Raw genomic sequence first — 25,207 nt, forward strand, 5'->3', positions numbered from 1 at the left:
CCTTTTGCAGACATAGGAAAATGCTGTTATTAATGCGTTTGCTTATTTCTTTACTCTCAAGTGAATGATTTTTTTTGTAAATTGTTCCGCGATGTAATAGGGAGGTTTAGCGCGATGTAAAACCTAGAGGACAACAAAAGCAACAAGGCTTCAAACATTTACCAACAGATGTTTGAGAAGCGTTCTGAAGATCACATGGGAAGATAAGTTTACAAATGAAAAGTCATCGCGTTGGTCGTGTAGTTTGATTAATAGTTTTTTTTTACCATTGATCTCTTAGTGTATGTCGATATCAGGCTTCACAGATTTCAATTTTTATTTCAGCATCATTATAAAGGTGAAATAAAATCAATAAAACAGTAGACCAAATCATTTGCATTACTCGAACATTTAATGATAAAATCTAATAAATGTATCATGCTCAGGCATGACGCCCAAATTTTTTTTGCTATATAAAAAGATTGAAATAATGGTCCCAGCCATATCCTGAGTTAGGTTTTTTTGCGAATTAACAACACAAAGGTTTTTTTTTTATATTTTTCTCCGTTAAGAAATACAATTTACTTTACCTTGTAAGCTTATATTCCTATAAATTCTTAAATGAATTATACAAACTCATAAAATGATTGCGGAAAAATAGACGTTGACGATAAATTGAATTGTTTGGTATTTTGTGGAGCTGATTAACCTGTATTTTTAAAGGTAGACATACTACTTAAAATAGAATTATGACGTCAACACGCGTCGCTAGATGTACAATGTACTATCTCGTACAAATGCAATCGTGTTTGGATTTAGATACCCATATCTTACGAGAAAGGATTTTAAATTGGCTTAACTTGAAGGAGGTAGATCTTGGGTAAGAGGCACAACTCCTACTAATCATTGGAACGTTTGTACTCGGCATTTCACATCAATCTCATGTAATCATCTAAGTAACTTGGACTGATTTCATTCTGTTTCAAATGCAAATGAGTTATGTCCCTTAGCCTAGGTCTACCTCCTTAAATCAATATTCATTAACACACATACTCATCGTTTACAAGAAAAAAATTTAAATTGCTTTAATTCAAAATTCCTATAATAAAGTAGGATTGTTTCATATACATGAAAGATATGAGTTTAAGTGTAGGTAAATATTACGAGTGGGATTCTGTTGATTTATTCGTACACTTGTAATCTTTTGAAATGAGCCAATAATGTGAGAGATCTTCGGAGTTTGTCTTTCATACTACACGTGTATTTATGTCTGTATTTTGTGTCTTTAGTTACATATTAGATTCGATACATGTAGCCAAAACAATACATTTAGTTCCCTGGCCATAAAATAAAACCCATACGATAACACTAATAGCATTCGTATCAATTTACTAAACAAGGAACCTTTAGGGAGAAATTGACAATTTATTTGTCTCGGTTCGATACCTAAAGACCGATAAATGAGTTTTACAATGTATGACCAACACAGTCGTTAATTACAAAAGCTCGTTTTTTATTCATGCGTAAAATTTATATATATATAAGGAAGGATATCTGTTATCCGAAATATTCAATTTAAATTTTTCCATCTTCTGGTGATGTTAAACATATTTAGACGTTATATAAACGTCTAAATATGTTTAACATCACCAGAAGATGGAAAAATTTAAATTGAGTATTTCGGATAACAGATATCCTTCCTCAGCACAAAACTCATAAAACTATATGAGCATAAATCTCACAAAGTTCAAGATCAAAACAGATTCAGAAGCTGAATCGCGTACGCTGTGGGTGATTGTACCTTTATCAACGGCTCAAATAAGCAACTGATGAGGAACCTGAATGAAAATAACAAAGAGGGTCTTTTTATCAAAGTTACAATTAACTGTGGAAAAACAATTTAAAAAAATAAAAAATCCAAATATAGTAGTACGGCGTATTGATGTATAGCAAGTAGTGCTGTACCAGCCTTAGATCCAAGACCTAAAAATGAATTATTTTTTCTCGTTAATTCCATCTGGAGAAGTTGTTTGCAATTTCTTCATCCAAAAGCTTTCCCGAGATACTCTTTTACATTTTGACCAGTTTTTATTATGTTCTATGATCGTCACAACAATGTTGTGGAGATCCTCCTGAGTGTGTCCGGCAGATCTAAGATGGCGACTTAGAGGGAGGTCTGGTTTGCATTTGTAGTCACTGCGATGACCATTCATACGCCTGTTGAAAGGTTGTTCTGTTTCGCCAACGTACTGCATACCACATCGGCACTGGAGAAGGTATATGGTATTTTCGGTTTTGCAAGTTACGTCACAAAAAATGGCAAATTATTTTCCAGTGCAGTAGCTTTTAAAAGATTTGGTGTGCAGCATCTGGGTACAGGTCTTACATCTCTTATCTCCACATGGTCGACACTGGCCCGTTGTATTTTGCTTGGGCTGAGATGAAATCTCTGCTCTTACAAGGGGATCTCTTAGGCTCCTAGGTATACGGAATGCCAGGACCGGGCCCCCCGGAACGAGCTTGGAGAGCTTGGGATGTTTTTGAATGTCTTTCCAATTTGAATGCAGTAACTGCGAGAGTTTCCCAAAGGCTGGATGGTATGTAAGCACAAAAGGGACCTTTTTGTTCTTTTTCTTAGGTTTGTACTCGAGGAGATATTTACGGCTGATTTTGTTGGCACGTTCAAATCCTCGATCTATATCTGTAGCCACGCGATGACAAATAACCACGGAGTTCATCTAGACTTTGTTGGGGGTATCGTCAGAAGAACAAATACGCCGAATTGGAAGTGCCTGACTGTATGTTATGCTTTTAGTACAATGTTTTGGATGACAACAATTGGAAGATAAATATTGGAGACTATCAGTTGGTTTGCTGTGAAGATCCATGGACATTTCCCCGTCTTTTACAAAAAAGTAGTATCCAAAAATGTGATTTTAGTGTCAGAAATTTCATGGGTGAATTTGATTGATGGATGAACATTGTTGGCATGTGTGATAAAATTGTCTAAATTTTGTTTCGACTCAGTCCATTTCATGTCAACATCACCGATGAATCGTAACCAAGAGAGTGGTTTCGATAAAGATGTTGAGATTATTTGATTTTCTAATCTACCCATGAAGATGTTAGCATACGAAGGAGCCATTTTCGTTCCCATAGCTGTACCATTGATTTGGAGGTAGTGTTCGTCGTTGAAAGTGAAGTTGTTATACTTCAAAACTGAAGTGAGTAAATTACCTAGGCAGTCGGTAGGGGGGTCCAAAATATCTCGTGATTATGGCGCTGCCTTTGTATGTTGGTTTTATAATTATATCGTCACGGTTTTTCAACGACTGTATTGCTTTTTTCTCATCGGGCGTAATGTTGAAGAAAGATAAAATGTAGTTGTTGGATAAGTGTTTGATATCTGATTTTATTTTGTCAATGACATTTTCTAGCGTGCCACATTTATTTGATTTAGGAGCCCATTGATTTTTCTTTTTGAATTTTCGAGTGTATATATCACTTTCTTCGTGGTCGGAGTCAGAACTGTCAGGGTCCATATCTTGGTCTTCATGTTTGTTAGCAAAATGTTCTTTGAGCCTGAGGGATCTAGCAAATTTATCCAGTTCATCTTCAAGTTGAACTTCATCTATATTGTTAAGGGTGGGACAGAAATTCAAACCTTTAGATAAAATCCTGGTTTCAGTTCCAGAGAGAGTAAATGATGAAAGGTTGACAATTGTCGTGGTGGAAATTCGTTTAAAGTTAGATTTTCTCTTAAATCTGCGTTTACGAGACTTTTTAGACGTAGTTTTGTCCTGTGACAAAATATTATGTGCTTCTATATTGTTAAAGATGTTTACGCCGTCTCGTGTGAATTTGTGAAGTTGTTTACTTCTTAATTTCTTGGATTGAATAGCTCGGATTTCGACTAATCGTCTCTGAATATGACAAAGTTCAAGATCAGATATATCAAAGTTAAAGAACCAATTAAAATTAAAGGGACGAAAGAATAAAACTACTTTTTATGACATGAAAATGCCGCAAAATACCAAGACTGACTTTTCTTAGTATGACCACAAGTGTTTTGCAAATATGATTCGTCTGAGATCATGATTAATTTACCTGGTAGAACCTGTACCATGACATAGTAAATTAAATTGTATATTGGAGATTCAGCCCAAGGCAGTATTTCTTTGGCAAAACCAAGTACCGGCCCGAGATAACACGCCAGGTGGAAAAACTTTAAATACCAATCACACAATTAACTTCAGATCGGGTTATTTATAAATTGTCACCACTTAATTCGATTATCTTATGTCAACCTTCAGTTACATATTTGTGTACTTTTTGATACAGTATATACTATCTGTACATAGCGCCTTCGAGATCACAGTATATGACCGAATATTGGGCAACATCTTCAATCATTTGAATAAAATATCGTGGAAGACTTTTTCAAAGACTACTGTGCATATTTAAAATTCAAAAATGTTTTACATGGTCCTTCTAATGGATACAGCCCTTGAATGGTATAGGCTTCCCACTTACACCATATACAATACCTCCATTCCCCATAGAAAAATCTCCATCTCCCAATAGAACCTCCTCTGCGTATTTATTTATGAAATATTTACATTATCAAATTAAAATGCATATTTTTTATATTATACAACATTTAAACTGTTATTTTTAATAAAATTGAATACATGTTTCATTTCAATAAATATTTTAAAAACAAATTTCCCCAAATCTCCCCATCCCCCATACACCAATCCCCACCACCCTATTCCCTTATTCTTTATCCCCATACACGTACTATATTAGTGTTATTACAGAAGCTATAATTTCTGACTTTTTTAATTTATACTTTATTTACACTTAATATAACGCAAATTACTTGCTTATTACCACAGTCTTTGTTAACGGCAGTTTTGAGTTGCTGAATTAAAGCACGACACCGATAGAATGTATTCAATGCATGCAATAAGTAAAAAAAAATACTTTTTTTTTCTAATTGAAGAATATTCCTGTTAAATTAGGACATCAAATTAATAATTTAAAATAATTTACGTAATAACCGACCATTGGGTAATGGATCGGAATATTCAGGATGCGACTGGTATGCTTAAAAAGTGATAATATAAAGTGATAATATAATATTATAATATATAATATATGACACCAGCGGGTTTTTCTAGAAAAGCAGAGGACGCCTACCCTACCGGTGCACCTGGTCCATGCTCCTAGTTTTTAGTGGAGTCCGAGTTGCTCATTTACTTTTGTTACTTTGTATGTATGATTTTAGTTACTTTATGTTTTTTGTTGTGTATGTCTGTTTTCCATGTCTGGTCTTTGTCCCTGGAATACATTCTTTTGATTACCGCTATAACCTTGGTTCCTTTGATTACTCTTTCATACAGAATGTCTGTGTAAGGTAAAGCATATAACTGTATACACGGATTTGTGCCACATTCAAGGGTTTCAGGACCCTTAATTACAAATAAAAGTCAGAACTTTAACTAAGACCATTTTTGGCAAGCAATTTTGAAAACACTAAATGATATACGTTTAGAAATATACAAAAAACACAAAGGTGAATCTGGTGCAAAAAGCATCCTTGAGAAAAATTATATTATCAAATTGGTGTATTTTTTTACATGTATGTTTCTGTTTTTTTTCGACTGAGTCTAATTCTTACAAAAAATTACAATTAAATGTAAATAAGCTGATTCGAAAAAAGTACGTGTCGTTTTATTTTTCTAGATTTAATTCTTTACAAATTAATGGTGTAAACAAAATAAGTATTGAAATAATGATTGATTACAAGTAGTAATTTATGACTGTATGACGAAGAATCAGATTTAATTGCCATTTTGTTTAAAATCCTTTTGATCTTGCTATACGATAATTTTCAATCTGACGTAAGTTAAATGAGAATGAAAATTGCTGCACAATATACGTGACGTCACGTAGCACTCCGCCGAAAAACATACCCGAAAGGAAACTTTACAGCACTTAAAAGACTTACATATTTAGGTTAGGAAAACTGAAAATAAAAGAAAATTCATTCCTTACACTTCAGCAAAACAGATAATTTGCAGTGGATGACTCTACTCTTTCTGGTATCTGTACAAATTCATCTGACCCGCTATATATGAAAAGGAAGTTACTAGAGGTACCCTGAAAGATTAAATGGTTACATGTGGCAAAGTGCGACCATTTTGAAAGCGAGTAGAAAAGTGGGATTTTTTTTTTCTTTTTGAGCCTGAGGGATTTAAATGTCCTTGACTATTCATACGAGTCTCGCACTGTCCAGTGGGAAAACCAAGAGCGCCGTTCTCACCTCCACCCGTACGTTCTTTTTTCCATGAAGTCAGTGGGAGCAACTCCGCTTTAATAAGATGTCGCCATTATCGCATGTCGATTAGAAATTTGTTTACGTCAGGTACGTATGAATTTTCGTTGAGTTTGTCTGATTACAATTTTTTTTAAATTGTTGCAATTACTGTGTCATTCATGCATTATTTGTGCAAGTGTCTGTGCTTTGTTTCATTCGAAAACCATCCGTAAAAGTTGAAAATCGTAGTTATAAACTTGCTTACGTTTTACCTTCGAGTGAATGTGAAAATATGACGGGTAATACCACCCCCACTCAAATACAACTGACACATTTGCATCCTAGAAGCTGTACGGACTTATCAAATCTTGTAATAGTGACTTAAAACAACAATCTTTCAAATGGTTACCAACACTATCCATAATGGATACTGCAATCACATATAGACGATCAGCCACTTCGGCCCGTTTCCGTTTCCGGTTTTAAGAAATTCACGTTATTTTCATCATTTTGTACAGCAGATTTCTGACTCAATTTTGCTACTTATTTTTCTGAATCATGATGTTCTGTGAATTGTGTATGATAAAGCCCCATTCCTAATGAACATGAACTACAGAAATCATTTGCTTTTGATTAGTCGGTGCTTGCCCATGGTTACACGTATTTTTGTAGTGGAAAAAAGGGGGAAGGATTTTAAATTGAACATGTAGAATTAAAACAATCTTACTTTCTTAAAGAAAAGACGTTACAATACAATTTTAAATCAAAAATAAAAACCAGAAAAGCAAGAAAGGAAAGATTTAGAATTGACGTTAATTGTAGAATTTAGAAAAAAAATAAATAAATATACATTTATACTTTATGTTTAAAATACAAATGTACCATGTATATACACACATTTATGCTGTTTTACTTTTTGAGATTTTCCAATGGTATATTATTGAAATCTTCACTCACTGGTAAATTTAATTTAGTTAAAACAAATGGATGCTTTGTTCCTTAATTTACACAAACATAAGTGATATTGGTTGTGTTTCTTCTTATGAAAAGTTCCCAATTTTCTCAAAAAGTGGCTAAAACAGTCTCAAATAATAAGTTAATCAGTGTCCAAATGTTGTATATGGTGTTGTAGCTTATTATTGTCTATAACTTGCATTTTTCTTGTATCCTATATAGGAATAATGATTTTTACTTCAAATTCAATGTTTGTACCATTATCCAAAATTTCCCGATTAAAAAAAACTCAAGCATATTTTCCTACTAAGAGTAATAGCCACCTATATTGTATCATCTATTCTACCTTTACAATGTACATGTAGCTGTCCCTTCTGAGTGGCAAATACATGTTACACGTTTACAGTTCATTTAGTTTAGATATTTATTGGAATTACATGTTGTTTGTCAATTTTTATTTGATTTATAGCGGTTTATTAAAATATAGTTATCTGAATGAAACACATATTGTAATTTTATTTGAATTTTATTGCTATATTGCTATATAGATGTAGCTGGTTGGCAGGTATAGTGAGTGTGTTATGTGAGCAGTGTACAGTTGAAGGACGGGTAAGTGGCAAGTTCCTACTTTACTCAAGATATGCCAGTTACATGTAACCTCAATTGAATTTTCAAATTTAAAGTATTTAACTTATATAATTATGGAATGTATGAAAATTTGATCTTTGTACACACAAACCTACATGTACTTTTTAACATGTACAAATGTACAAAATTCAAGAGATGTGGATAGTATTATATTTGTCAAAATTTCTGTGTATTTTCAATACACATGTAGGCAATAGAAAGGATGGAGTATCATAAGTGATTAAATTGCATATTTAGGTCTTTTCAAAAGCTTGTGTTGATATCAAAGTACACACGTTTTGTTAATAAGGCAAACATTGTATTTGCATTAAAATGTCATTCATATTTTTTATATTTTTTTTTATATTTTTTTATTTTTTTTTTTTAGAAAGTCATGACTTGAAGAAAGAGACAAAAGCAAGACCTTTTCTCATGAAAATATTTTTGCAAATGGTTCAAATAATAAATATGTGCTTTTACAATTACTTTGATTTTATTACACCTAGTACCTAGTTGCTACCACCATGTAAAATCAATATTGCGAATACTTGGTATGAAGACACTGACTGATCTACTTTTATGTCATTTCAAATGATTTTTTAACCTATTTAAATAAAAAATAGCAAAACAATTCTTCCAGTACCTTAACAGTATTTTTCCTAAAAAAAAAAGAGGTTAATTGTAGATCAGTTCTACTGTTATATCATGTGATATTATTGAAAAGCACAGGATGCTTTAACTAAGAGTGCTCACAGGTTTAAGTGAGCAGTGGTGGTGTTATGGTTGACTTCTGGTTGCTCATTTGTTCTATTGTGTTTGTGTGTTTCTTTTAGGTAATTTGTGTTCGCTTTGGTTTTTTCTTTCTCCCAGAATAATGGATATCCTTTTCTCACGCTTTAAAAGCAGGAGGTATATAGTAATCAAGGTGTCCATCTGTTTTTCTGTCCCTAGTTCTAAGCTTCAACTCATTTGAAACTGCTGATTGGAATTTAATGAAACATTTACTACATGATGCATTTGTCGTCTGTTCTTTTGCATATCAAATTGAATAGATTTTGATGAAATTTACTTATTACATGATACAATTATTTACCTTTAAATTTGCTTTTATCTGAATGACTTAAATCACATATGGGGATCACCAAATGGTTTCCAGGGTATCACCAAGTGATTTTTGCTCACAACTTTTCCAATTTTAGAAGAAATTATGTTTACAAAATTTATGCAGGAAATTAGAGAACAATGTTAAGGTGTGATGCAAGCGGAAAAGAATACAGATACAAAAAGATTTTTTACCATTTTGTTTTCTCAAAACTTCCTAGGAAATTCACCATTTTGTTTTCTGAGAATTTCCTAGGAAAATGCTAACTTTCAGGTAAACAAATGCAAAGTTAAGACATTAATTTTTTACAAAATTTTTAATATGTGTGCAATGAACTTGGTCAACTAAATAAACTATAACTAGATTAATATAACAAAATAACAAGCATATTGTTATAATCAGTGATCTAAAAAGTATAAATAGATTAATTTTAAAATTTGGGCAATTTGTCAAATTTCGGAGATTCCTTATTTTAACCACGTCTTAAAGTAACGCATTTATATTTATCTTTTTATGGAAAAATGATGACGCACTCAGTAGTATAAATAAACAATGGTTGCAGCTGGGAATTTATCAGATGACAATGTTATAGCATGGGGGATTTGGCATGGTGGGGCGAAAATTGCTAGAAATCAAAATCATTCTGGTGTTTATCATTGATCCTTTACCTCACTTAGAATGTCTTTACAAGTAAAATCCAGAAAAGTTTTGCAACTTCATACTTAAGGTTTTAACATAAGAAGCTTCTGTGGTTTGAAAAATGATATCAGAACATAGGCTGGGGGAACAATGAGTACCCAATATAGGCATTCTTCCTGCATGTTTCACCAGGTAAGATATAATCAAGCATAAAAGTATATATCTACCACTAAATCAAAGAATTGATCATCATTAACAATATTTTCCACATAAAACCATCAATATGGTACGTCCATAAAACTGACAATGAATCTTTAACGATATCATTTGTATCCTTGAAGGGGAGATAATTTCTTAAGAATGGATTATAGAAATATAGCAAATTTAGGTTTACATGTACATGGTGTACAACCTGTGTCTCTAATTGAAAACTTTATAAACTTCTTAAGAATTACAATATCAGGCCAATATCTCACTTTTAATTTCCACAGGTTGTACAGCATGTACTTTTATGCAGCACTGCTTGACAGTCTTACTTGGAAACATACATGTACATATATACATGTATGTAACTGCAACTAAAACAGCCATGTACATATATGCTATATATACATTGCAAACACATGTACACTTTGTACATTTGTATTTCTTAACACGGTTGGTAACGTTTTCTCTAGTCTGTTTCCAATTTCCATCATAAGGTCAAGAATTCGAAGTTCTGTTCATTTGCAATTGGAGGCTCTTAGCGTTTCAACATTTTCTACTCCCTCACATTTTCCTAGAAGACTCCTTTGCCTGAAATAGAAATGAACCAGCTGTATATTTCACTTGTTTGTTTTACAAAAACCTATTTCTCTCTTTATTGACATCATTTGGCATTTTTCAAACAATGCCCTCGAGTAAATGAATTGTTTTACTCAGAATTTCAATGAATAATACGAATTACCTTGACATGTATGTACATGTATACATTTGTAACAAGTAGAAAACCTCATAAATATTTATTATTTGACGAAGGGAATGATAGAAACGGAACTGAAATGCTTCAATCACCTTTCTGCCTTCCTTCAAACTTGTAATTCAAACTTATATCCTTTGGAATAACATGTATTTTTTTAAACCATTAAGGATTTAATTCATTTCAACATTTAATATAATATAACATGGACATTTATATGTTCATTGTATCTACTTGTAAATTTGTGTCTACAACACTGTAAGTGAAAGCTAAGAAGAAGAAAAAAATGATAACAACAAACAAGCAAATAACCCCCCCCCCCAAAAAAAAAAAAAAAAAAGACATTTGAATGAGAATACTTGTATACTCTACACATAAGAATACTTACATGCACCGTTACATTTTATAAGTATACTAATATATGAATATTATAGTTATTCAGCATTTTACAGATAATGGATTTTTATAATTACATTTTGTTACTTTTCTGCCTTATTTTTCAAGAAACCAAAGCGGGGAACAAGCTTTGCAAGGGCCCGGCAACCAATACTATTGAAAATTCTTTTGGATCCCTAACAGAAAAAAACAAACATCTTTTATGAATCAATTTTAAAATTTCATTTAGTAATGTATAAAATATGGTCAGTATTTATCAGCGTTTCCTATGTATTGTAGTTTTGTACGGTATATGGCCAAAACAAAAAGCATTTACCACACTGGAAAGTAGGTTCATTCTATACCTATTCAGTACATTGTACCACACATTGTACATGTACATGTGCAAACTATGAAATGTACATTTGTACTTTTCCTGTAGTTATCAAAATATTTTGAGCTGTTAGATTTCTAATTTTTTTGAAAATGATGAATGTACATTTGTATCAATACATGTGTCTTACCTGTCTTTATTGAATTCGTTAGAATTTCGGTGATTCTGCCCAATATTTATCAATACCCCATTTTGGTCTATCCTTCACACACTACATTAACATGTTCTGCAGTGTTCTCTCAAGGCCTTTTAAGCATCGGTATAATTCATTGAAACAACAATATGCGTCGGGCGCATAGCCAGAGTTTTGAATGGTTAGAAATATTTCAAAACACGATCTCTAATACTCCTGCATACCATTACCACCCATAATTACGTCGTTATTTCGTGACAAAGTTAGATATAGACGTCTTCGATAAAAAGGTACTCAAGTACGAGTTTAACATCTTATTTAAGCTGCTTAAGTGATGTTATTTCGTAGAATAGGAACATTTTCCAAACAAACAAAGAATGAACAGAATGTAGGAGATGGGAACATCTAATTTTCCAATTGACTCAGTCGGACTACATTAATTTCGTCCCACATACTGCTTTTATATAAAATATTTTGTTCTACCTTGTTTTTAAATGTTTTTCAGTGTTTCTCTGATTTCAATCTTTTAGTTGACACCCTTTTACTGTATAAATTGTATGAAGATAGGTATATGACATATATAGCATCTGAAAAAAAGCTACTTTTTAAAGTGTATGAAAGGTCATGAAAATGTAACAATTCAGCTCTATATTTTATAAAAGGTCATTTAAAGCAACACTGATCTTTTAAATGTAACTATATATAATTTGAAGCATGGAGAAGGTGCATCGATAGGATAAGCGTCCTCTGCTCTTTTTATTAACACCCGCCGAGCAACTGATAAAAAGTCCGGAGCAGACGAAAGACGGAAGGCCTATGACACTTTAAACCAATGGGTTCTCATGTTGCAGATGGTTACACCGTATTACATGTTGATGGTGATTGGATGTTATTGAACAACTGTCTATTTACGTTTTGACAGCAAATCTGTAAATGATACAAATAGATAAAGGAAGTTTGATTAAAAAAAGATTTCTATCATTTCCAAACGAGATTGTGGTAATGCGTCTGCAATTTAAACGGCCATTCTTTTTTTTTTTCAGAAAATGCAATTTATATTTTTGTTAATGTATTAGGCGATCATAATTCATTTTGTATTGACCAATAACATTACATAAGTTGTACATTAAATGTGGGAACTAAGTTGTTATATTCTAAAGGGCGAAACATTTTCCTAGAATTTTCAGAAAAATGAAATATCAAGATACAGATGCAGTACTATATTTTCTTCGAAAATAGTAATCACTTTGACAGATAATTTTTTATTATTTTTTGTTAGGAATATAGGAGGGTGAATATCAGACCCTAGTTGTTGAAGAGTAATCAAGGGAACCAAGATTCTAGCGGAAATCAAAAGAATGCAAACCAGAGATAAAGACTTGACATGAAACACAAACATACAGAACAAAGTATAACCAAAACGATATGTACAAAGCAACACAAGTAAATGAATAATTCGGACTCCATAACAAACTGGAAGCCTGCTGGACCAGGTGCACCAGTGGAATAACCCACCGAGTTGCTAATAAAAAGTCAATTTTTTGGTAGACGGAAGAGGAAAGGAAATCTATGACATGTTGAACAAATCGGTTTTTTATGGTGCAGATATATCCACTAGTTCATGACAACAACCATAAAGTTTGTGTAGTGATGACTACAGTCGTTTTGTAACTTAAAATTTTTCATAACTGGATAAATATGTATAGGTTTAACTTGACTTGTCCAGTGAAACAAATTTCTCCAGCGAGTACATCCGTTAAACAAATAAGCCGAGACATTTTAGTTCAAGTTTTGATATAGTCGATTTTTCGACCAAAATTTATAATCGATCTATACATAACCTGACTAATATATTTAAGAAATACATGACTGTGGTATTTATTTTCTATGACAAAATACATGTACATCACCTGTATTGGATAAACGTTTTATGGAGTATGGGGCAATGGGGCGATGGGGAATGGGGGATGGGGCAATGGGCAATGGGGAATGGGGAATGGGGCGACGGGGAATGGGGCAATGGGGAATGGGGCATTGGGAATAGGGTAAATGAATAGGGCAATGAAAATGGGTCGAGGGAATAATTTTGATTTGTCAATCAAACAAATTATTTCGCCTTTTTCCGCTAGCCACATACCTATCATAATTATATGACAGTAATTAAAATAATTTTAAACAAGCTTGTTTTCGAGTAATTGTAAATTATTTCAGCTGTCGCATTTCATTATTCATTGATAGATTTCTTAAACATTAACCGGAAGTACATTTCTACAATATTTAATTCATGTAATTTCTGGTCGTTATAGATTGAAAATGTTCGCGCTCACACGATTTCTAAACATAAATCATATTTGAAAATTCATACTGAAATAATTTTGTGTCGGAGACACTCGTATGATTTTAGTATTGATAAATTAAACACATTGAGCAATAATAACAAGACCTTTAAAAATAATATACTGATTCTCTTTCAAATGGCAGAAATATGTCATTCGTCGCAACCTCGAAAAGGATAATAATATTGCCAGTTTTAATATTTTATACATGAATTTTATACCATTATTGAAATTAAAACTGTACGCAACCTTACTATCTGCAGACATACATGTATGTCATTTTTTAGTAATTTAGCTGAAATCAATGTCACAGCCAAAAATATGATACTTATTTTGACAATGTTAACGTTTTAAACAATAATGTAAAACCATGAAGGTAATTTCAAGTGTTCACACTCGTTTAATTTGAAAAAAAAATATATCATTTTCAAGAAGTTGGTTTGAAATATATGTATCACAGCCATCAACATACTAATGATAAAGACAATTTTAACATTTTAAACAATAACAGAAGACAGGATATTTCAAGTGTATGCAATCATTCAATTTGCAAAAATCATCTCATTTTCAAGAATTTTGTCTGCAATATATATGTATCACAGCCATCAACACAATAATGATATAGACAATCAAGGGAACCAAGGTTTTAGCGGTAATCAAAAGAATGTAATCCGAGACAAAGACCAGACATGGAAAACAGACATACAGAACAGAGTACATAAAGTAACTAAAATCATACATACAAAGTAACAAAAGCAAACGAGCAACACGGACTCCACTAAAAACTGGGAGCATGGACCAAGTGCACCGCTTTTCTAGAAACACCCGCCGAGTATCTTATAAAAAGTCATGTCCGGGGTATACAAATGAGGAAAGGAAAACTATGACTCGTTGAATAAATCAGTTTTCATGGTGCAGATGGATACACCATAACGATCCAAAATATGTCATTTTAAAGATTTTTGACTGAAATATGAGTGTCGCAACCACCAACCGGATACAAATATTGACAGTTTTAATATTTTAACAATAATTTGGGACCATTTCTGAAATTAATGTTGTTCGTACCCTTACAATCTGAAGAAATATGTTATATTTGAGAAATTTGATTGAAAGTAATGTGTCAAAGCTACACACATGATACTTTTTTGACAATTTTAACATTTAAAACAATAATATAAGACCATTAAGGATATTTCAAGTTTTCGCACACATTTAATCTGCAAAAAAATATCTCATTTTCAAGAATTTATTCTGAAATATATATGTATCACAGCCATCAACATAATAATGATACATACAATTTTAACATTTTTTTTTACAAAAAATTTAGACTAATAAGTATATTAAAAGTGTTCGCACACATATAATTTGCAAATATATGTCATTTTGAAGATTTGTTACTGAAATATGAGTGTCGCAACCACCAACCGGATACTAAAATTGCCATTTTTAATATTTTTGGGAATTTTATCCCATACAGGGACGGTGACATGTACAGAAGATGTTTACAAAATGCTGGAAATTTGATCGACAACATATTTGTCCAGTGTTGGGGACGCGTTTTTCAACAAATTGTGCTCCTCTACTTGCTGACCACAGCTGATCTGATCCGAAAGAAAGAATATCGTTTAGCTAGATCTATAATCTCAGTTTCCGCTCTATAGATGACGTATTATCGTAAAACAATCCTAATTTGGGGGATTTGATACACTGCATCTACCCTAAAGAACTTGAGATAAAGGTCACTACAGACAATGTGAAGTCAGCCTCATATCTTGAACTACACTTAGAAATCGATGGTAAAGGAAAACTTTTGACCAAACTTTACGACAAACGTGATGACTTTTCATTCAGAATTGTCAATTTTCCTTTCATCTGTGAGAACATCCCTTCAGCACCTGTGTATGATGTGTTCATATCATACCTCATATATTATGCCAGAGCTTGTTGAAACTATATCGCGCTATAATTCTAACAACTAGGCTTCTGGAACAGGGTTATGTTGCTACAGGATTGAAGTCATCACTACAGAAGTTTTATGGTCGTCATCATGAACTCATGGATCGTTATGGTATATCCATCAGCACCATGAAAACTGATGTATTCAAAGGGTCATAGTTTTCCTTTCCTCGTTTGTCTACCCCGGACTTGCCTTTTTAAGAGCAACTCGGCGGGTGTTTCTAGAAAAGCAGAGGACGCTTACCCTACCGGTGCGCCTGGTCCTTGCTCCCAGTTTTTAGTGGCGTCCGAGTTGCTCACATACTTTTGTTACTTTGTATGTATGATTTTAGTTACTTTATGTTCTTTGTTGGGTATGTCTGTTTTCCATGTCTGGTCTTTGTCCCTGGATTACATTCTTTTGATTACCGCTAAAACCTTGGTTCCCTTGATTACTCTTAAAAGACGTAAACTAGTATATATAATGAAATCCATTATTTCATTTAGGTTCGTGTTACAACCATTCTTATTTTAATGTTTTTAGATTTGTATACACTGATAACCTTTCAATATCAGAACAGAATGTACAGAACATGTTATATGCTTCGAAAAAGTACATGCTGTGGAAAGTTAAGAAAGAATGTAAAAAGCTTTTGAAAGAAATTGCCACTTCAGAGTATGCAATAACGGCTTTAAAAACTGCAATCAAGTACCAATTACCTGATTTACAAAATAAAAGTTTATACAGAAAATAATGCCAAGGTTTGTTTCGCGTCTAAACTAAGTACCAAGATTTCCAACGCAAGCATGGAGATTATATTGAAATCAGATGATCTTGATTGTGCAGAAGATAATGTATGCGAATTTTCCTTTCAATGGATAACAGCTCGGTGTATTGAGAAGGGCCTTGAACCAAATGGTAAAAACTTAAGAGAAGTTGCTAATAATCTGCTAATGTTAGTAAGATTTCCTGTCGTAGATATGAAATATTTTTCAAATAATGTTGTAAAGACGGGCATTTTGACATCTGATGAAACAATAAGTGTCTACCAATCTCAATTTACTGAGGACAATGAAAACGTATTACATGTACAAAGAAACCAAAAGTGTCCTGTCAAAAAGTGAAAAGTCTACACGTTAACACGAAACTGTCAAACAGCGGGAGGACAATACCAGCCGAATGTGGTACAGGCTCTCCCGTTTCTACCCCACAAAGTGGTATGGTTAAAATGGTCACGATATGCCTTCCCATCATTGTTCGACGCCAGGTAGAATATCTATACGATATGGGTAGCCCTTATTATGATTCCAATGATATGAATTTTCAAAGATTACCAATTTTTTATTGCCAAACATATCTTAATATACACGACAAATACGATAATGTGGTGATCCAAGACTCGGTGCCATTTGATATCAATGGTGGTAACCATACTCTTGAAATATATCTACCCACTGCAGTTCAGATTACGGCTGGAGATGATTATACAATTACAATGACGTTGTCTGTTCATTTTTCAGACGTCCAATAACTTAAAGGAGCAAAATGTAAAGACTCAATTCTAGAATCGACAACTTGAGTCAAAATGACTTTTAAAACCTCAGCAAAAGATACATCTGGCACAAACAAAGATAGTGGTCAATATAGTTGTTTTTCTTTCATTGTGTAATCACATGATATATTGAATCCTAATAATGACAATAACTTGCATCATCAACGTTGACAGCATGTCTAGAAGCTTCCCGATCATCGAATTAACCGTCCCTCTCATGAATGGGGTACTTACATTCAGCTTAAAAACCAATAAGAGAGCTTTGTTTTAATTTCATATAAAAATTGTGCACCTCATCATGCTCCTAGCATTGAAAAAATAGATGCGTTTAGTTTAACATTTTTAGTCTGTTGAACTTTGCCATTTTTCGTCACTTTATGTTGTGGATGGTACAATATACAGTACCTGAACCGATCTGTGCAACAAAAATTGCGATCGGTCATCGATCACCGATCAGTTGCCGATCAGTCATTGATCCGTCAAACCGACCAAACAAACCGGTAAACGCATCACGTGACCACAGAGCGGTCAATATATTTTACAGTTTCCAGTGTTTTCTCTGTCAATTTTACACATTTACATTATGCAATAAATCTGAACATCAATCTATACTTTTTTACATTTGTTTTTTTAAAGATTCATTCGTCATTTTACATACCAAAACTGCGATCAAATTGGTCATCGGTCATCCATTCGTCAGCGATCAATCAGTCAACGGTCATCGATCCGTCAAATCGTTCCGCGGATCGGTTCAGAGGCTGTATGTGTCACCTTTAATTCAAGAGGTATTCAATAAACAGTTTTCGAACTTTTCATTGTGTGAATGGCGTGAATATAAAGAGTAAAGATTTGCACCTCCTGTAATGGACGTATTTGACAAATATACAACATGACCACTTATCGAAACCATTTGCTTTCATAAGTACATACTTTCAATAATTTGTAATCAACACATTTTGAAATGGACTTTTTATAAATTAAGTTAATATGTACTTTGGTATTCCTGTTTTTGTAACTGTCCTTCATAATGAAACTGTAACTATTTGTTTGAATCTTGTTACTAGTGCTCAGGGTATATTGTAATTTGAATAACGTAAGTTTCTTACAGTCAGATTGTAGTATTTATTGAGTTACAGTCTTTGTAAGAACCATGCTTTGGATTAACTAAACAGAAAAAAATAATTCCTAACGGACGTAACTTGTAAAACGCAGACTTGTAAACGAAAATATCAATGTATATTCCAGTACGTCTTCTTGCAGGTTACAAATGCATGATATAAGTACACAATTGCAAGGAATTTTCCGATAAAATATAAAGGGACAATGGGGATTAAGGGCTCTTATTGGTCTAAAACACAACTGAAAATTAGAATGCAAGGCTTAGCGTTGTTACCGTAAATTGTGTATTAAGATATCTTAATCCATAACAACTGTTAAAGCATAAGGATTTCTTAAAAATGTGCATGTGTCGTTCCCTCCGCGGGACTCGAACTCGTACCGATGTGACATCTATGCCAACACCGCCTGCACTAAGGTCAGCGCCCTAGACCACTTGGCCAGCTAGGCTATATAAAAATATAGCTTTCGCTGGTCGAGTCATTCCTCCTCGTAGATTGATCTAGGGTTGTAACTTTGTACACGATGAATGGTAGTACGGGACAGCTCATGTAGGTGTTGTTATGTAAGATAGAGGATCAAATTAACGATATATTTCACAACAAATCAATATTATTCAAACGTCTGAGAATGTGACGACTCGGTACACTGCTCCATCGGATCAAATTGATACAGGGGAGATAATTTAAGCGAAGAAAGGTCTGAAGAATTTCCCACGATGTTGGAACTGTCAAATTTGCGAAGCATATTTTTGGTCAATCCCTCTGCGGGACTCGAACTCGTACCGCCGTGACATCTAGATAGTAGGCATTAGTCAGTTTTGATAGTCTTTTTCTATTTTAGTGAGAATTGAAAATGTTCATCATATCATTTTATGAAATGGAAATCGTTATGATTTTGTCACTGTATGAGATGTGCTTGCATTTAGACCATCGATCATTTTTAAATATAAAATACCATGTCTATTTATATCAGAAAAATCTTTTCCGCTGCATGATATTTATATTGAGTAATATTTGTTAGATTGTGATATGTATTTAATTATCTGTATTAGTTAAAAGTCCACAGGCGCACCTTACCTGCAATTGACCTCATTCAGTTTAAACCACGATACTTATTTTTGATATGATTTGAATTTGTTTGAAACTTATTTACCGAAAGAAGACTTTTGAATAAGGTAAGATACTCATGAACAATCCTTTCTTCAAATGAAGCTTGTTTACATTTTTGAAGTTTCTGATTACTACTGGTGAAATCTATACATTTTTTGTTTCTTTTTCTGTTTTGTTTTGTACTCCAAATTTAGATCATTGCTATGATAACATTATAATGCAAACAGTGTTTGTTTGCATCCTCGTTTTTTTCCTCTGTGGATGGGTCTGAAATTATTAGAATTTACTTTCAAACTATGAATAAATTTATTTAAACTTTCTCAAAGCAATACCAAGAAAGTCTTAAGATAACACAATAATGGAAGTTTTAAATGAAATACCTGGACATAAATGTGGCCTACTTTTATTTTCACGATATCAAAAACATCGCAAATAAAGCAAACATTAAAACATTGCCAACAAATTGCCGCTAGACTGTATAATGATCTGCGAGTACAATATTCCTGCTATAACAGCTATTATTTACAGTATTTACACAGCATTTCTTGTTTTTATTTTGGTTTAAATATTTGCCTTTGACAGTAACTATGATTGAACCCCACGTTTCCTTTCGAGAGGCAACAATGGAAGATTTTGATGACGTCATGTCTATACATTATGACATTAAACGTGAGGGAGACAGACTTCCGCAATACTTTCCTCTGTGGATCAAGGATCCAAATTTTTATCCATTGGTCTCCGTCATTAATAGAAAAACTGTAAGTTTATTACTGAGTAAAAGAGTTCTTCGATATTAAATTTGAGTTAGATAAAATATAGCCATTTTAACCAATATACGCTAGGAATATTTTCATATCGTCGTGCATTCGTAGAAAAAATATCATTAATATGGATTTTTTTTTTCAATTATATAAGTTTTGTCACGACAATTTGTCAATTATTTATCATTGTCACTATTATGAATTTTGTTTATAACTTTAAATGTATTGGTGGTAATAAGCAACATACACATATTTTATAATTTACAAAATTACCAAAATGATTTGATAAAAGTTTATATGCTGATTTCATTTCGGAAATTGTTTCAGAAACTCAAAAATTCAACTTTTTTATGCATTTCTTTGATAAATTGTGATTGTCACTATGCAAAATAGCCACAAGTTACCATAATAATGAGGAATGAATTATGGATTTGACATTCGAAGAAAAGCAAAAAGTGGGTGTTTTGGAGATTAAGGATACAACTTGTAATGAGACCAAAAATCTGTTACAGCAAGACAAATTGAATCATGGATGGGATGTTTTGGCCGTTAAAAAATATAAGAGTTTATAACTCGGGTAAACGGTGGTTGTTTCAGCCGACACATTATAACAATGCATAAATATGTAAAATAATGAACCTCTGTGAAGATACAAATGACAATAAAGAGGATGACATTAATCTAAAATGTTCTGAAATAAGTTCATTTAAATATGCACTTAGTTTCAAACAAAGTTGCTGTAACGTTTCTTCATTATTTTTCGTTATAAAAAAAACAAGCGTAAGGAAATTAAAAACTTATACTAGGTTTAAAAATTGAAAGAATTATTGATTTTTTAAGATTTTTATGCAACATTGCTTTATATGTTAAATACTGCATACCACTATCGATTATCCAACTTGGCTTATGATATTTGTTAGAAATAAATTGATATATTCATACTCTCATGTTTTAGATAGCAATCTGTTGCCTCAAAGTTATTGACGAGGGGAAGACAGGATTATTTTCAAACATATACATATGCAAAAAATACCAGGGGAGAGGACTTTTTCCTAAACTGGTCAACGCACTTATGCAAAGGCATGGTAATATTAAAGACTTCATTGCTCTATCTCATCACAGATTGACAATTAAACCTTACATAGATCTTGGATTGTGCAAACATATTACACAGATGGTAAGCTTCTCAACTAGATTTTAAATGTCAGAATAAAAATTCTTTCTGATAAAGGTTGTAACAAAATTACCCAAAGCATAATCGTAAAAAGGAAAATGAAAAATATTTTACAGTGCACACAAGCTCCACACAGCGGTAGACGCTCATTTCTTCTTTTACTTACCGCAGCAGATATGCCTTACACTGTCGGAGCTTTTCTGTTCCGTTGGTACATGCGTTACAATGTGAATTGAAACTTTTTTTGGTTTAGGCGGATGGAATAATTTGTGCATGTTCAAAATATACAAACCTTTGTTGATTGTTTTATTCAGATCATTGTTTTGGTAGGACATTATTTTCAGACCTGATAGAAAGTAAACAATATTTAGTGCATGGGTTAAGATATCCCGCAAACACACCTCCCAATCATAAAGTCCAATATAATTTAAGGTACTTTCGTACAACTCATTCACAAATCAATTTATCGCCAAAAATTTAACTGAGGAATTTTTACATTTTCTGGACACTGGTGATTCCTTTTTGATGTCAATACCACGTGTTTTGTTCGGTTTTTTTTTCTATGTCGTCCAACTTCCACATTCTATTGAACAAAGTTAATTAACATATAAAGGTATCATCATATAGCATGTGTCACAGCTGTTTTGTTATTTCAATAAAAATGCGGTCTTTCTTTTTGGGTGCCTTAAATTTAAAAGGTGTAAAAATGCAAAAATACTCCTACCCCAATGATATATCACTTAAATGACTTGATAGAAGCGCTATATAAAACCCGACTTAACCCACTATTCCTATCGTAATGCATGTAAAAATTCAGGAATATTGAGGTGGTTCCTATCTTTCAGGTTAATATACCCATTTGTTTTACAGACTTTATATTTGCCTAGGTATTATCGGTTCTGTTATTTCGTTCTTACCCTACATTGACAACCTTTGAGTATTTATGCTTCAGTATTTTCTGTTTAGAAGTATCGCGTCGGAAGAATTTGAATGAACGAACTAAAAGAATGAACATGGTGTGAGGGTATAATTTAAGAACAAACGAAAATTTACAGATTTTACCAATTTTTTTTTATGCACAGGTATTGCCAATACTTTGTGTTTGTGTAAATATCTGAATAGTTAAAAATCCTACATTGGTGTAATTTTTAATTAGACAACTTTTAAACAATCCGCCACTATAAAAATTGAAAGTACACGTATATAAAAAGTCACTGAAATAATTCATTTTCTATTCTGTTCATTCTGTTCAACAAAAGAATGCTTGATACAACACTACAGTGTGAATTTAAGCAGTCTTTCTAAAATCAGACAGAAGGTGATTCTTTCTTGCATGTCAAGAATCCATCGAATTCAGTTTTATGTCTTGTTTTTACTGATTACATAACCAGTCTTAGTTTTTCGTTTGGTTGTTGCGCTATTGGGATAAAATTATATAGATTGTACATGAAATTGGCATTTTGCAAGAGTTGTCGGTCTTGAAATGGTTTCATTTGATTGATTTCAGTGGGAGATGAATGTTTGTTTTTCTAAAAAGTGCAGTATCATTAGGTGACGGTTTGGTATATGTAGACTGAAAAAGCATTGTTTGCTTAGTGTCTTTTTCTACACCATGAATCGCATTACTATTGGCACTTTCGTGAACTTGCACTTAAAATTTGGATTAAGTCGTCGGTTGGTATAGCCAATATTATCCACATTTAAAATGTTCCATTTATTCATATTTTATTTCTGAGTTTTTATTACAGGATTTGGTTACCTACCAGGGGACTAGCCAGCTACTAAAAAGAAATCCGAACAATGAATACGCGAGAAAAATTTGCACTCTAGCGCCAAAAAATATACGGACTCTGATTCAACATAAGGAGCAATATTCGACATTGTTTCGAGATGGTAGATTAATAGTAGATTCAACACCTTACAAGCCGATTGAAGCAAATATATCTCTTATCTATACTCATCAAACGAAAATTATTGCATCTTACCTGGAAGACCCCCGAAAAACGTTGCTTACTTTTGGAACACATTACCGGCTTATCACTGGTGAAATATTTTGCAAGTTAAGTATGTATGGAACATTCAATGACTCTATTCAATCACATATATATGGTCACATTGAATTCTTTCAACAAGAAGCCAAAGAGTTCATAATTGAGTTTCTAGCAGAAAAGTTCGACCAAACCTTTCATCGTTCAATGATTGACTTAGGACTTCATAGGGCACCACTAGATGTATATGGTCGTACAAGTGCAAATGTTGTTGGATTTGGATACCCATTTCTTTTGAAAAAGAATATTAAATTGGCTAAACTATAAATCAATATTCCAAAAAAAATTAACATACTAATCGATTAGATATTCAAGTGTTCTTTATAAATATGTCGAATAAAAAAAGTTTTTTTTCATTTTCGTCGAAAATTAATTTGTTCACTGATTTGCACTTTATACTAATTAAAAAGAGGGGCACACTTTTGAAAAAAAATGCTGTTGGTTACAATATTTTCTATTGAACAAAGTAATAAAGAATGTGGTAAGCAGAAAAAGTTCATTAATTAAGGCGAAAATGGATGAGCTGAACATGTGCCACATGAAAAACAACAAATCATTATATGCATTAATCGCCGCCGCAAGTTACATTTTATATAGCACATGCCTCATCTATGGCAAGCTTAGTTTCAAACGGTTTGAAAATGAGTATGCGTATTCAAAACAAGATCGATAAACCCGCCATTGACCCAGACAGATAGTTTTTGGATAAAATGAACCCACTTAGGAGTTTGAAAGTGGCACTAAATAGAATTGTCTGTTTCACAGATTTACGAAAGTAAACAAACGCATTGGTAGACGACACAAATAGACACATCTTTTTTTTATCTTATCAACTTGTTGGAAAGATTTAAGCCTTTTGCAGACATAGGAAAATGCTGTTATTAATGCGTTCGCTTATTTCTTTACTCTCAAGTGAATGATTTTTTTTGTAAATTGTTCCGCGATGTCATAGGGAGGTTTAGCGCGATGTAAAACCTAGAGGACAACAAAAGCAACAAGGCTTCAAACATTTACCAACAGATGCTTGAGAAGCGTTCTGAAGATCACATGGCAAGATAAGTTTACAAATGAAAAGTCATCGCGTTGGTCGTGTAGTTTGATTAATAGTTTTTTTTTCTTACCATTGATCTCTTAGTGTATGTCGATATCAGGCTTCACAGATTTCAATTTTTATTTCAGCATCATTATAAAGGTGAAAAAAAATCAATAAAACAGTAGACCAAATCATTTGCATTACTCGAACATTTAATGATAAAATCTAATAAATGTATCATGCTCAGGCATGACGCCCCAATTTTTTTGCTATATAAAAAGATTGAAATAATGGTCCCAGCCATATCCTGAGTTAGGTTTTTTTGCGAATTAACAACACAAAGGTTTTTTTTATATTTTTCTCCGTTAAGAAATACAATTTACTTTACCTTGTAAGCTTATATTCCTATAAATTCTTAAATGAATTATACAAACTCATAAAATGATTGCGGAAAAAGAGACGTTGACGATAAATTGAATTGTGTGGTATCTTGTGGAGCTGATTAACCTGTATTTTTAAAGATAGACATACTACTTAAAATAGAATTATGACGTCAACACGCGTCGCTAGATGTACAATGTACTATCTCGTACAAATGCAATCGTGTTTGGATTTAGATACCCATATCTTACGAGAAAGGATTTTAAATT

The 25,207-nt window shown here is 32.8% G+C and overlaps 1 protein-coding gene across 2 annotated transcripts; it reads left to right on the forward strand.

The window, feature by feature from the left end:
• Positions 1-7,713: 7,713 nt before the first annotated feature.
• Positions 7,714-23,880, forward strand: LOC148605739 (histidine N-acetyltransferase-like). Of its 2 annotated transcripts, none has more exons than XM_088549746.1 (4): positions 7,714-7,864; positions 20,124-20,299; positions 21,258-21,479; positions 23,225-23,880. In XM_088549746.1, exons 2-4 carry the CDS (start codon positions 20,129-20,131, stop codon positions 23,789-23,791), a joined length of 960 nt encoding a protein of 319 aa, XP_088405872.1. In that variant the 5' UTR covers positions 7,714-7,864; positions 20,124-20,128; the 3' UTR covers positions 23,792-23,880. The 2 variants fall into 2 exon arrangements, with proteins under 2 accessions (XP_088405872.1, XP_088405873.1); XM_088549747.1 differs by lacking the exon at positions 7,714-7,864 and adding an exon at positions 19,491-19,606.
• Positions 23,881-25,207: the final 1,327 nt, after the last annotated feature.

Source organism: Perna viridis, chromosome 10 (genome assembly GCF_037379345.1).
Source record: "Perna viridis isolate PV_CMFRI_1.1 ecotype Kerala chromosome 10, ASM3737934v1, whole genome shotgun sequence".
Classification (NCBI taxonomy): domain Eukaryota; kingdom Metazoa; phylum Mollusca; class Bivalvia; order Mytilida; family Mytilidae; genus Perna; species Perna viridis.